The sequence below is a fragment of the Electrona antarctica genome, assembly GCF_951216825.1.
Source record: "Electrona antarctica genome assembly, chromosome: 9".
Classification (NCBI taxonomy): domain Eukaryota; kingdom Metazoa; phylum Chordata; class Actinopteri; order Myctophiformes; family Myctophidae; genus Electrona; species Electrona antarctica.
The window spans coordinates 30,962,011-30,976,592 of record NC_136790.1 but is presented as its reverse complement, the minus strand read 5'-3'; the positions used below and the strand labels follow the sequence as shown (position 1 = coordinate 30,976,592).

The following is a 14,582-nucleotide window of genomic DNA, read 5'->3' as shown; positions in this document are numbered from 1 at the left end:
CTATCTACATTCTATTATCTCCTTTTCTATCATCTGTTGGTTTGGCAACCTCGCCATTAAAGATAAAAATTCTCTTAGAAGTATTGTGAAAACTGCCTCCAAAATGGCATTCAGTTGGAGAGCCTCGATCCTTTTTACAATAGACAGCTGCTCATGAAGGCCAGGGCCATTCGGCAGGATAATGCCCACCCACTCGAGTCAGAGTACAGGCTGTTGCCATCGGGCCGTCGTCTGGGTGCCCCCGTTGTCAAAAACAACAGATATAAGCACTCCTTTGTCCCTGCCTCGATTCGTGCAGTCAATGCTTAACCGCTGAACCATAGAATAAAGATAAAAAATAAGGAGGGCAAACAAATGGTAGATGCGACCAGACCTATGTTTATGCTATGGTGTCTCATGTCTGTTGTTGTCCTGTATTGTATGTCTGAAACCACTACTGTTGCTGTAAACACAATTGCCCTTCTAGGACATTAATAAAGACCTTGAACCTTGTCCCCAGGTTGATTCTTAGTCAGGGGGGTGGTCCCTGGTTAACTAACAATCAGTTGAAAACCCCTTGTAAAGTTGCCCGAACGGCCAAGGCTCCAAGAACAGTCAGAAATGCAGTTTAAGGGTCTTTATTGTCCCCCAAAACTCCTCCACCAAAGTCCAGTACAGATTCCACGGTATGAAGACAGGAAAATAACAATAATAATAATACTGAAAAATGAAATAAACACTTGAGCACACACTACTGAACAAAACCCAACTGGCTAAGAGCTCTCTTCAGGCTGTACCTTGCTTATACAAGGCCCTGTAGCTCTCCCTCAGGGATATTGCCCACTTCTAACTAACTAGCCTGTCACTGCCGCCTCCTTTAAATAGGAGTGGATCCTACCACTGGGCACAGACTCAATTAGCACATTTCTCCTCAAATACTTCACTAATATAAATACTTTGAATAACAAGTAACCTAAACATTCTCAATAATGTGTTACAATTAAACAAGTATAAACCTCTCCTGCATAGCACTTGGCCCCTTCCTCATCAAGGGAAATGCCACCAGCAGTGCAGGAGAGACAACTAACCAATCAGTGATTACAATTTCAATAAAGTTTGTAACAAGAGATATAGAACATCCAGAAGACATAATTGCAGTATATAAAACAAAAAAAAACCCAACAAGAACATGATTAGAATTATTGGTTATCTACATGATTAGAGAAAAGAAGAGATGATACAAAGAAATATAATTAAGTAATCTGGTCAATTAAGTGGGTCCTAAACTTATGTTTGAAATTATTCAATGAAGTAGAATTCGATGAGATTGCTGTATAGGTGTTCCATAGCTGGGCCCCCCTGTATCTGATGGAGAACTGACACAGACCAGTACGGAACTTTGGGAGATGTAAATGATTTGCCTGTCTCGTATTGAAATGGTGCACATCACTGTTGAACTGGAAAAAGTCTTTACATGGCAAAGAAAATGAAACTGGCTGGAACAATACTTTGAAAATAAAGTTGCAGGTTTGGTATGTATTTAAATTAAAGATTAAAGAATATTGAGTTGTTTGAAAAGAGGGGCAGAATGAGCAGACCAATCACTGTATGTGGCAATCCTGCAGAATCTTTTTTGACATGTGGAGTTTGTGAAGATGAGTATTATAAGTAGCTCCCCAAATGATATTGCAATATATAAGATATGGATAAATTAAGCTATAGTAAAGAGTTGGGAGACAGTTTTGATTTACCAGACTACGGCATTTGCCAATAATGCCAATAGATTTTGATATTTTCTTACAGACATGGCTAATGTGGTTTGTCCAGCTTAGTCTTTCATGGATAATTACACCAAGGAAGGTTGTTGATGTAACCTCAGAAATTGGATCATCTCCTATAGACAGACAGGTGTTAGAATTACAATACTTTTAATTTTTTGATGTAAATATAATAAAATTCGATTTTTTTATGTTCAGTGATAATTTGTTTAATTTAAACCATTTTGAAATATTTTCAAGATCGTGATTAGCCTTTGCCATTAGAGCTGAGAAATCAGTATGTGAAATAAATAAATTAGTATCATCTGCAAAAAGTACAGGAAACAAGAAGGACAAAGCCGCAGCCAAATCATTAATATAAATCAGAAATAAGAATGACACTTGAAGCTGCTGGTTCCACAAATGTGGCTTCGGAGGCATCCTGAACTGTTCTTGTTTTTCCACTGCCACCACATGTAAAGTTGCCCGAACGGCCAAGGCTCCAAGAACAGTCAGAAATGCAGTTTAAGGGTCTTTATTGTCCCCCAAAACTCCTCCACCAAAGTCCAGTACAGATTCCACGGTATGAAGACAGGAAAATAACAATAATAATAATACTGAAAAATGAAATAAACACTTGAGCACACACTACTGAACAAAACCCAACTGGCTAAGAGCTCTCTTCAGGCTGTACCTTGCTTATACAAGGCCCTGTAGCTCTCCCTCAGGGTCATTGCCCACTTCTAACTAACTAGCCTGTCACTGCCGCCTCCTTTAAATAGGAGTGGATCCTACCACTGGGCACAGACTCAATTAGCACATTTCTCCTCAAATACTTCACTAATATAAATACTTTGAATAACAAGTAACCTAAACATTCTCAATAATGTGTTACAATTAAACAAGTATAAATCAGGATGAAAACTCAATGACAATTACTCAATAACTCAAAGCATAGGAAGAAACTGCATAGCACTTGGCCCCTTCCTCATCAAGGGAAATGCCACCAGCAGTGCAGGAGAGACAACTAACCAATCAGTGATTACAATTCCAATAAAGTTTAAAACAATAGTCCTTGCATGTTATAGAAACCAGTTTCATGTGTGTTTGTATATAGGGCACGGGTTGCCCCGTGACACCCCTGGTCTGAATTAATGGGGAATTTACTTCCGGTCACTCACTGCGACGCTCTATATGTCACCCTGTTTAGCCACGAACCCCACAACCATTAGCCAAAGGGTGGTGCTACAGCGAAGGCAGCAGTGGTGTGGAGGTTGGGGCAGAGGCCCGGGAAACAGGCAATAGTTGGCATGCATGTATCGCCAGTGTATGGGACCGACTGATTTAAAACCCTAATGAACTTAACGACTACAGACCTTAATGAAATTAACTCATCAAAGGCACCGCTCACTTCACACTCAGTGTGATTTTTTATTATAGAGAGCACTGCCATGCTGCTGAGACCACACTCAACACACTTCAATGTCAGGAAACATGCTGCGGTTGCAACAGACGTAAGTGTAAATGTGACAGGAAAACCTATATCACGCTGCCAAGAAACAGTCAGCAGGCTCAAATAAGCAGGAGGACAACACACTATCATGTCACTTTACAGACATTTAACCAGAAAATTGGAATATGAAAGCACGGTTTAAAAGGTAATTTGAAAATAACAAAAATTAAAAGTGTAAAGAAAACAGAACATTAAAGAGCTCCTGTTGAGTCAAACCTGCATTACATTTTGCAGAGTTTGTATAAGAAAGAAGGAAGTAACATATGAGCAAGGGCTCCATCATTCTCATATAAGGATATTGCTAATGCAGCACAATTCTTGTTCGCCAATGCTTTTAAGGTCCTTCACTTCATGAGGATCAATCATTACTATTTAGACACACCGCCCCTATTTCTTGTCATCTAATGATGGGGTGTGAGAGAAGCAGATCAGTCCAGGTCACGTTAGGTCTACAGCTGTGCCACAGCTGTGCTGGTCAAGGCAAGGTACAAATGCCTGCCCTTAAGACGAGATGTAATCTAACGTTTCTATAACTGCTTATGAGAGAGGACTATATAGTATAGTATGTTTGAGTTATTTTAAATGTTCATGTTCACATCTCAGAATTCCCATCTTATGTTTGATGACTTTGCTTATATTGAATGGGCATGACTATATGTTATTTTGTTGCTTTGTCTAATAACAAGCTACTGTGTACAGAACATTACCACTAGTGTATGACCCATGTAAATTATGTATAGCCTCTATATTTGTATGTTTCACAATGAAAAAACAACAGCAGCAGCAACAATAACAATACAACATAATGCAAGAACATAATGGAAGAAATATTTTTTATTCTTGCCCTCACAGACCACCACTTTTGGAATGTAACATTTAAATGTATTGTATTTTCTATGCACTAAATATAATTTCATATGGTCCAATGAATAAGAGAAGAGATGCAGTATCATGCGATTTCAATGGTATGCATGGAAGACAAACCTTTTTATTCAAAAAGAACAAAATGTCATTGTTTCTATTCTGTAAAATGAACTTGATCATAATGTAAAAAAGGGAAAAAGTACATGCTTATCTCAATTACCCTGTCCAGCCACCACAATACTCTGTCTCTGGGTTGGTAAAGCAAGTGTCATGTATTGCATCACATCTTACAATAGAAGCATAATTACATCAGCAGCATCATTCAAATATACACATTGTTGTGCAGCTTGAAATGCATTGTATATGTGCCAAGTGCCAACGTTGTACACTGTTAGCACTGTACAATTGAAGAAAATAGTCTCATTAGACCATGGTATAATTGTTGCATTCATGCTATTGTGGTAAGAAATTGGTGAGAAATGTAAAATAATATAAAATGAATTCTCTCTTCACTTGTCAATACAGACAACTATGGCTTGGACCCAGGGGTTGGGGGAGTTTCAGACCCCCAGGAACGCACCCAGGGGCCGGGCCGGTGCCGGTGCCGCCCCGCGTCCGAAACGGTTGAGAAATGACAGAGTTACCGTGTGGCGGTCCCTCTACTGTACCCTCTACTGTATTGTACTGTACTGTCACTGTACTGGCACACCCGAAAGCATTATATATACAGTTAATACGTGCATGTGTGTTTGTGTGTGCGTTAGGTTGCTCAAAGGTGGTGAAAAACAACCATGCTGTTTTCGTGCTCATACCCAGACACCCACCCAGCCAGCTACCCACACACATAGCTCCGTAGTTGCACCACTCAAAAATTCAGCTATAGTCAAGCGTTCAACAACTCATTATGTATAATGGCAGACTGGCAGAGAGAATGAAAATGAATAACCTATTGAATACTTAAAGCTTGAGATGTAGATGTTATTTTACTTCCAGAGGGCGTGTCCTCAATGAAAGCATTTTCAAATATGGAAAGGAAGGAGTTCCGCAATTTCTGCTTAATGTCTTTGCCCATGAATGCATAGAGAAACGGGTTCATACAACTGTTTGCACTTGCGAGAGTCGCTGATGTTATTGATACAACTTGTGTTATGTTGTTACTAATACTGCTGTAAATGTCTAGTAAATTGAAGATGTGGTAGGGAAGCCAAGAGATGACAAATGTGACTATCAGGGCAGTCATGACTTTGAAGGGCTTAGTGGACCTGGTCATCTTCTTGTTCCTTAGCCTTACAATGATAATAGTATAACACACAGTTATGATTACAAGTGGAAGTACAAAGCCTAGAACAAAGCGAATGACAGGAATAAGTATTTCGCTGCTGGGTAGAATTTCAAAGTTGTTGTAACATTGAATAACCTCCTTATTGTCAGATGTAACATTAGGGACAGATGTATCACGAATCACTACGGCAGGAATGCTCATCAGCATAGAAAAGACCCAGGCAACAACAACTGCAACTCCTGCCCTTTTCAATGTACGATTGTTTTGGGCCCAAACTGCGTATATAACAGCCACACAACGGTCAACACTGATAAGTACCATTAGGAAAATGCTGCTGAACATGTTCAGGACCAAAACAAAGGAAGTGAACTTGCACATGAAACGTCCAAAAGTCCAAGATCCGCCTGTTGCTGTCAGAGTGATGTGGAAAGGGAGAGTTGCACAATAGATAAAGTCAGAGATGGCCAGGCTGAGGTACCACATTGTGGTGACGGTCTTCTTTTTCATCTTGAAGCCAATAACCCACATGACCAGGCCGTTCCCCAAAATCCCTAGCAGGAAGATGATCACATCTATCACTACCAGGATGACACACCATGCTTGGTCAATGCACAATGGTATTTGGGAAGGTTTGTTTAAATCGTATGGTTCTTCAGTCAGATCAGTCAGGTAGTCATAATTTATATCAGTGTAGGCTGATGGCGGTGGCACAGATGTCATGGTAGGTAATGGTGAAGGCACAGATGTCTCCTACGGAAAAAAAAATGTGTTCAAGTTAAGTAACATTTTGTCATACCACAATGGTGCATGCATGTGTAGGCTTAGGCTATCAGTTGCACATTTTTATATATATATATATATATATATATATATATATATATATATATATATTGTCACCTATCCTGTTTGTGATTTTCATGGACAGGATCTCGAGACGAAGTCGTGGCGGAGAGGGTATTCGGCTCGGTGACCTAAGGGTTGAATCACTGCTTTTTGCAGATGATTTGGTCCTGATGGCACCATCGGTCCAAGACCTTCAGCTCTCACTGGACCGGTTCGCAGACCAAGGCGCAGTTGGAGGAAATACATCGACTCACTGGCCTTGGAACGTCTCGGAATCCCCCAGGAGGAAGTCACTAATGTTGCTGTGGAGAGGGAAGTCTGGAGCACTCTGGTGGAGCTGTTGCCCCCGCGACCCGACTACGGATAAGCGGTTGAAGATGGATGGATGGATGGATATATATATACATATATATATATATATATCGGCGTTATAGAGCCACTATGAGGCTATTTTAACACTACGAACGCGATACGCGTATACGTTCTTAATTAGCCATGCGTCCGATGCGAGACACGTATCTATACGTTTTGAGCACTTTTGTATTTATTACTTTCAATCGCCTTTCTACACACCCGGACAATAGATCAAGCAGCCCCGATTCATACCACAACACTCCGGTCACTTGATCCAAAAAACAAATAGAAATGCCTATCCCCCTCCCTTCCTGAAAACAGGACGGGAGGGGCGCATTGTGTAGAATAGTCTCTGTAAACGTAATGGCGGCGCCCATGCGAGCGCGACAACTCCAGTCAACAGAATCAAACTGCATAACATTCGATCGGCTTGCCTCCACTTCTCCTCCTGTTTTTCCCTCCTCCCCTCCCCTCCTGTTTGTTTCAGGGGAAGGGAGGGCGTCTTGTGTGTAGTGTCTGTCGGAACATGGCGTCCCTCGGCGAACTTGGCGAGGGACGGTGGATGGTTATTTTTTATGATGATGATCATCGGTCAGATGGAACAATGCAAATACGCGCTGTTGTGTTACTGGAGGGGCACAGCAACACCACCGTCCCATTGGCGAACTCGGCTAGCCGAGTTGGAACGATACACAGTGACAGACACGTACATAGATGGATAAATAATGACAACGCGTCTTTGCATCGTTTCATCTGCCCGCCTGGCGTCTGCCCGATCCGTCATCATCATCATCATCATAACAAACGTAGCCCCAATATGTCCTCAGTCCCTATGCTCATTCTGTAGCTCATACAAAAGCCAATTACCGACGATGGGTAGATGGGATCAATGTGTACATTTTTCCTCGTAAAAGTAGACATTCAGGGCTTTCATTCGGTGTATAGTATGTATAGGATATTTTTTGTCTTCATTTTTATAACTGCCTGTCAATGTCTGACATAAAACGGTCCCTAACTTGGCTTTCTGTTCAAGAAGAGCACGTTACTACAAAAGCAGGTGTTCCAGAATGGAAGATGGTAAAATATTTTTTTTTAGTGGACAAATTATAAGCTTTCTTTTGAGGTATGCGGTGTGCTTCTCGCTATAAGAGAACATTTGCTGTCGGCCTTGGAAAAGGTATAGATGTAGATATGTGTGTATATGTATATATATATATGTATATATATATTATTATTATTATTATTATTATTTTTTGGTTGTATTGTAACTTATGTAAAAACTTATGTAAAAAAGACACACATCGCACCAAAGGATGGTGCTGTTTGCTCGCACATTCTGGCGCCTAGATGTCTGTTCTGATGTCTGTTGTTCCTGTTCCGGTTTATACTTTTAAAATTAAATGCTTATACTGAGTGTGTGGTTTTGGGGGTGTTGTTATGTGCTTGCGGACAGACACACATGGCACCAAAGCATGGTGTCTGTTGGCGCATGGCAGCACCTTCAGAACCACACACTCGGTGCTCATCTAAGTATTTGTTTCTGAATTTGTATGTATGTAACTTTGAAAAAAAAGGAAGAGAAGAAACCCTTTTGTATTGAAATGCCTTGATAGATTTTTTGTACTTTGTAATATATGTATACATTGTAAAAACCCTGAATAATTTTCAATAAAGTATAATATAAAAAGTGAAAAGGTTGGTCCACCAATGCTATCAGCATCAGAGCTTCCAAGGCTGCGGAAATCGTTGGCAAGCTAAGTGTTAAGTAGTTCTGGTCATTTTGTGGGGGGCACTGGGGCCACGCAGTAAAAGTAAATTAATCCACAAAACGAACGTAATTTGTATTGTTGACCTATTTCTAAAATATTAGCGCGACTTTCGTTCAACTTTGACCCCTCTATCACATGGAACTATTTTTTGGGCGTAGTGATATGGACACAAAAAACATAGTTCTGGGTGATAGAGGGGTAAAAAAAAGAACGAAAGTTGCACTAATATTTTAGAAATAGGTCAACAATACAAATTACGTTCGTTTTGTGGATTAATTTACTTTTACTGCGTGGCCCCCAGTGCCCCCCACAAAATGACCGGAACTACTTGATATTTCACCAAAACCAGAGCAGAACTCCCACCACAGGACTCGGGCAATCAATTAATACAGTTGCAACCACTATATTAATGGCAAATATTTCATACAACTTAAGTTCAAAAAATCTGAACTATCCCTTTAAGTGATTTTTAGCAATTGTGGAAAAACTGGTAACATTGCTGAAAAAAAATTACATTATTTATTTTTACATAATCCTTTTGAAACACATGTAAACTAAAATAAAAAATAAAGCTTAATAGGTGAAGGCCCGAAAGTATACAAACAAATAATAATGTGCAAGTAAGGATGACTCACCTCACACAAGACGTCTGCCTGTTGAGAACAGATCTGGGTATGCAGTAGTAAAGAAGAAGTAGCCTATCTTATCTACTTCTCAAATTGTTCACTTCTCAAAACAGGGGGTGGGGTGGTAAAAGGGTGGGCCATCAAAGCAGCAAGTTTATTTGTATAGGACATTTCAACAACAAGGCAATACAAAGTCTGTTACATAAATCAATAAGCATGATTAGGAAATATATTATTCAGGAATATTCAGGAATCATTATTAGGAAATATATATTGCATGTATAGAGGGTATGCACGTGACATCATCATCATATAGTCCATGAGCCAGACCCCCCTAATTTGCGCGTTAATTACGAAATGGGTGGGCAAATTCTTGTTTGAATTTTTGACTAGCTGTACATCTCTACTTCACATTTTTGTATGATAACAATCGCAGACTAGCAGCTTAGTGGTAGTTATCATGCATTGAGTACATGTGTAACAGAGTTTAGTGGGTTCCACTTGCTCCATCAGTAATGACGTTTCTTATTGGTTAGTGGGCGGCGCCTCATTGAATAACACTGGTGTCCACGTTTAGAGTGGTGTCAGTCTAACATGAGACATGCCCATGGTAAGATGTGTTCCTCAGCACACTATATTTTCAACAAGAGTCTGTATGTTTACTGTGATACTGTGATGAATACTAGGGGCCCTATTAAGCAAGTGGAATCTAATTACATATAATTTTACAGTTTTTAAGACGTGGGGGCGGGTGCAATGTCATATTACAATTATGGGCCAGGTGAGAAGCGCTTTCGACACCCCGTGGTGTGAGCAAAACGGCCTTGAATTAGTCATGGGAGTGTTTAAGGGAGTTTTGAGGCTTACCCAATGAACATGTCCGTACTATTCTCTTTACGACACCAGCTGATGTCCTCATGGAATGCGCCCTTTTCGGCAAGTGGTATTACATTTCTGCAGACTGGCACCATATAGACATGACATGACTTTGTCCCATTTGGGTTAATTATTCATATTGCACTGCATGCTGTCACCTTTATGCCTCAAAAGAACAGATCCACAAGCTGTCACAGCCATGATGTGCATAGCTTGTAGGCCTATGTCTCTATTTTGTTAAGTAACTTGCAGTTTTCATTGGAAAGTCATTACAGCGGCGCAGCCATATGCTAAGGGAGGGAGATATACACACATCGTCACTTAATTTGTTTCTGTTCTAAGCATGAAAAACAGCTGTAAAAATCTTTATTCTAGTTCATTTGATTCATAAATGAATAACTAAGACTTTGAAATGGCACCTACCTATACCTTTCAGATCGGAATGGAACTGCGAGTAGATACGCAGCATTGGCTGGCAAATTGGCAATCCATGCGTAATGTTCCCAGAATCGTCTAACCCCCGAACATACAAGTTCGTTTGATATTGTTTAATTCGATAAAAATAGAACCATGTACCATACAGCGAATGAAAGCAAGATTCCTAAGGAATATGGGGATTTTTACATTTTAAAAAACGGTTGAGAAATGAGAGAACCATGAGTGTTTATAATATCAAATATTATAAGAATAATATGAAAGACAAACGGGCTGTGAAGAGCTCAGCTCACCATCCCGACAAGGAGGAAATATAGCCTATAGTGCATGCACGTATATGCACTGACTGTTGCACACACGCTCTTTATTTGTTTCTATTGAAAAACACCAGTAAAATAACGTTTATTTTATTTTATTTCATTCGAGTCACGACGAAGGAATGAGTTGAAATGCCATACGTGCGCCATGCGTATTGCTGCGGCCCCAATGTTATGGTCTTCGCTCGTAGCATATTATTGAAGAAGAATTGAGTCGGGTGTGATACAGCGTATGAAAGCAAACCTCCCAATGAGTATGGAGATGTTTTAATTTCTAAAAAAGGTTGAGAAATGAGCGATATATGACCCTTTATAATCTCAACGAGAAAGCCAGAAAACTCGCTGTTGCCATGTGTCATAGAAACAAGTAAATAGGTCTATAAACATACTCCCAAAAGAATCGCATATAACAGGGGTCTACAACCTATTTTAAATGAAGTGCCATGTTTTTATTTTCTAGATAGTGAGTCTGCCATATCAAGATTCCTTTTAATGACACCACATTAAAATTTCCAGCATATTTTGATTGTCCACAAATATAAAGTTCTTCCTTCTTTTTACATATTTTCTTGCACATTGTTAGAATGATCATTATAAATATATATCCCCCTGCAGTCAGAGTTCATTGTTTTAATGAATGAATGTGATGCATTGTGAGCTGGTAGATCTGCTATTTTCAAAAGTAATCTTTGAAAAAAGTGACAATTGTGGAATATTTTTGAAAAATGTTATTGAAACATTTAAAAACACAAATCTGTCATGGGGGTCACTGGCTTAGTTGGGCAAATGCATTAATCTGGGGGTCCTTGACATGGGAATGTCGCTGTGTGAGGATCACTGGTTTAAACAACATTAGGAGAAAAGCCCAAATAAGCACTTTAGAAACAAGAAAAGCAACCACAACTACCAATATTTACAAGCATCTTTGCAGAAAAAGAAGCCGCTTATAATAAACAGACATGGCAACACTCCAGCAGCACTCCAGAGCCGCTCAAGTGTAAAATGAAACAGTGCTTTTTGCTTTTAAGACGTGGTCAGACCCAGGCGGAATCGGTATGCGCTGAGTGTTTTTAGGTCAAGGGGCTTAATAGCAAATTAGCGCAAAGCGAAAATAATTAACATATGGACACTCCCCCAATGCTAAATTATGCAGGAACGTGGTATTCCATATGAGTGAGCGCTCACCACGGCTTCCATAATACGAAAAGGCGCAGAGCGAGGGCGAAATCTGTATTACCGCATGGGTTTTTCGTCTTGCTTAATAGGGCTCATCATCACTTAATTTGTTTCTGTTCTAAGCATGAAAAACAGCTGTAAAAATCTTTATTCTAGTTGATTTGTTTCATAAATGAATAACTAAGACTTTGAAATGGCACCTACCTATACCTTTCAGATCGGAATGGAACTGCGAGTAGATACGCAGCATTGGCTGGCAAATTGCCAATCCATGCGTAATGTTCCCAGAATCGTCTAACCCCCGAACATACAAGTTCGTTTGATATTGTTTAATTCGATAAAAATAGAACCATGTACCATACAGCGAATGAAAGCAAGATTCCTAAGGAATATGGGGATTTTTACATTTTAAAAAACGGTTGTGAAATGAGAGAACCATGAGTGTTTATAATATCAAATATTATAAGAATAATATGAAAGACAAACGGGCTGTGAAGAGCTCAGCTCACCATCCCGACAAGGAGGAAATATAGCCTATAGTGCATGCACGTATATGCACTGACTGTTGCACACACGCTCTTTATTTGTTTCTATTGAAAAACACCAGTAAAATAACGTTTGTTTTATTTTATTTAATTCGAGTCACGACGAAGGAATGAGTTGAAATGCCATACGTGCGCCATGCGTATTGCTGCGGCCCCAATGTTATGGTCTTCGCTCGTAGCATTTTATTGAAGAAGAATTGAGTCGGGTGAGAAATTAAAAGGTTGAGAAATGAGCGATATATGACCCTTTACAATCCTAACGTTTGAACGTTTGAGACAGAAAGCTCGTCTCCTGCTGTTGCCATGTCTCATAGAAACAAGTAAATAGGTCTATAAACATACTCCCTAAAGAATCGCATATAACAGGGGTCTGCAACCTATTTTAAATGAAGTGCCATGTTTTTATTTTCTAGATAGTGAGTCTGCCATATCAAGATTCATTTTAATGACACCACATTAAAATTTCCAGCATATTTTGATTGTCCACAAATATAAAGTTCTTCCTTCTTTTTACATATTTTCTTGCACATTGTTATAATGATCATTATAAATATATATCCCCCTGCAGTCAGAGTTCATTGTTTTAATGAATGAATGTGATGCATTGTGAGCTGGTAGATCTGCTATTTTCAAAAGTAATCTTTGAAAAAAGTGACAATAATAATATTTTTGAAAAATGTTATTGAAACATTTAAAAACACAAATCTGTCATGGGGGTCACTGGCTTAGTTGGGCAAATGCATTAATCTGGGGGTCCTTGACATGGGAATGTCGCTGTGTGAGGATCACTGGTTTAAACAACATTAGGAGAAAAGCCCAAATAAGCACTTTAGAAACAAGAAAAGCAACCACAACTACCAATATTTACAAGCAACTTTGCAGAAAAAGAAGCCGCTTATAATAAACAGAAAACAGACATGGCAACACTCCAGCAGCACTCCAGAGCCGCTCAAGTGTAAATCAAACAGTGCTTTTTGCTTTTAAGACGTGGTCAGACCCAGGCGGAATCGGTATGCGCTGAGTGTTTTTAGGTCAAGGGGCTTAGTAGCAATTAGCGCAAAGCGAAAATAATTAACATATGGACACTCCCCCAATGCTAAATTATGCAGGAACGTGGTATTCCATATGAGTGAGCGCTCACCACGGCTTCCATAATACGAAAAGGCGCAGAGCGAGGGCGAAATCTGTATTACCGCATGGGTTTTTCGTCTTGCTTAATAGGGCCCTAGTTGTTCTAAAAACATGCTCTTGGTCACACTGTTAATTCTGTTATAGACGTGCTGAGGATTGGGTGTGTTACACAGACAGAAACTGACCAGATACGTCTGTGTATTTACCAGGTACATTGTGTTGTTATTTCATTGAAAACTGTGCGGTATGTTTATTGATTTGGTCAGTCTAACATGAGACATGCCCATGACGTGCTGAGGATTGGGTGTGTTACACAGACAGAAACTGACCAGATACGTCTGTGTATTTACCAGATTAAACTGCAGTGTCAACAAAGAGAGAAGTCGTCCGGAACTTCATTATTCCACAACACAACGCAGATCACACGTTACACATGCACCCCTATATTGCCACATGCAAATTGTGACAACACATATATGATCAACTTTTGAACCTTACTTTGTGCAGAGACCAATCAAACCACTTTTCTGCATAATTCAAATATGGGGAATTGATTGGAATGGTTATTTTACTTCCACAAAACTTCCATATATGCTTAAATGGGCTTTTAATGCAGTATTTTGGACACACATTACACACAAATTTAAAATAAGGCTTGCAAATATCCCCATTTTGGAAGTGTGTGCTAAGAACCAAAATGTTCCTAATGGCTATAGAAAACTGCTCACCATTCTAAGCTTTAATATGAGTGGTAACATGTGTTTGTACGTTTTGTAACTCTAGAGATACAATCAGAAACACTATTATAGTGTGATAACACGAGCCCACGGGCCAGTGCCCGTGGGATCACTGGGCAGGGGCCCTGCCTAGAGCCCGGGCATAGGACTTTTGTGGCGGTTCTGGACAACCGTGGGTCTGACCGACTCGACACCGGGCTGGCTGAAGAAGTTCCTCATGCAGAAGACCCCAACACGGTGTAGTGTCTGGCCCTGAGACTTATTGACAGTCATGCCGAAGCAGGGTCTCACTGGAAACTGTTGGTGGGGCAGAGTGAATGGATAGATGATGTTGGTTGGACACAGGGTGATGCGTGGCCGTGGACTGAGAGTGCATCC

The 14,582-nt window shown here is 39.9% G+C and overlaps 1 protein-coding gene across 1 annotated transcript; it reads right to left on the bottom strand.

The window, feature by feature from the left end:
- Positions 1-4,061: 4,061 nt before the first annotated feature.
- LOC306929470 (chemerin-like receptor 1) lies at positions 4,062-9,019 on the bottom strand. Its single transcript, XM_079510010.1, has 2 exons — positions 8,997-9,019; positions 4,062-6,145 (listed from the first exon to the last, which is right to left on the bottom strand). The coding sequence occupies exon 2, from the start codon at positions 6,113-6,115 to the stop codon at positions 5,060-5,062; it is 1,056 nt and encodes a 351-aa protein (XP_079366136.1). The 5' UTR covers positions 6,116-6,145; positions 8,997-9,019; the 3' UTR covers positions 4,062-5,059.
- Between the last annotated feature and the right edge of the window lie 5,563 nt (positions 9,020-14,582).

What these genes read in the sequence shown, in the direction of transcription:
- LOC306929470 (XM_079510010.1), bottom strand. Translation starts at nt 6,115, where the DNA reads ATGACATCTGTGCCACCGCCATCAGCCTACACTGATATAAATTATGAC.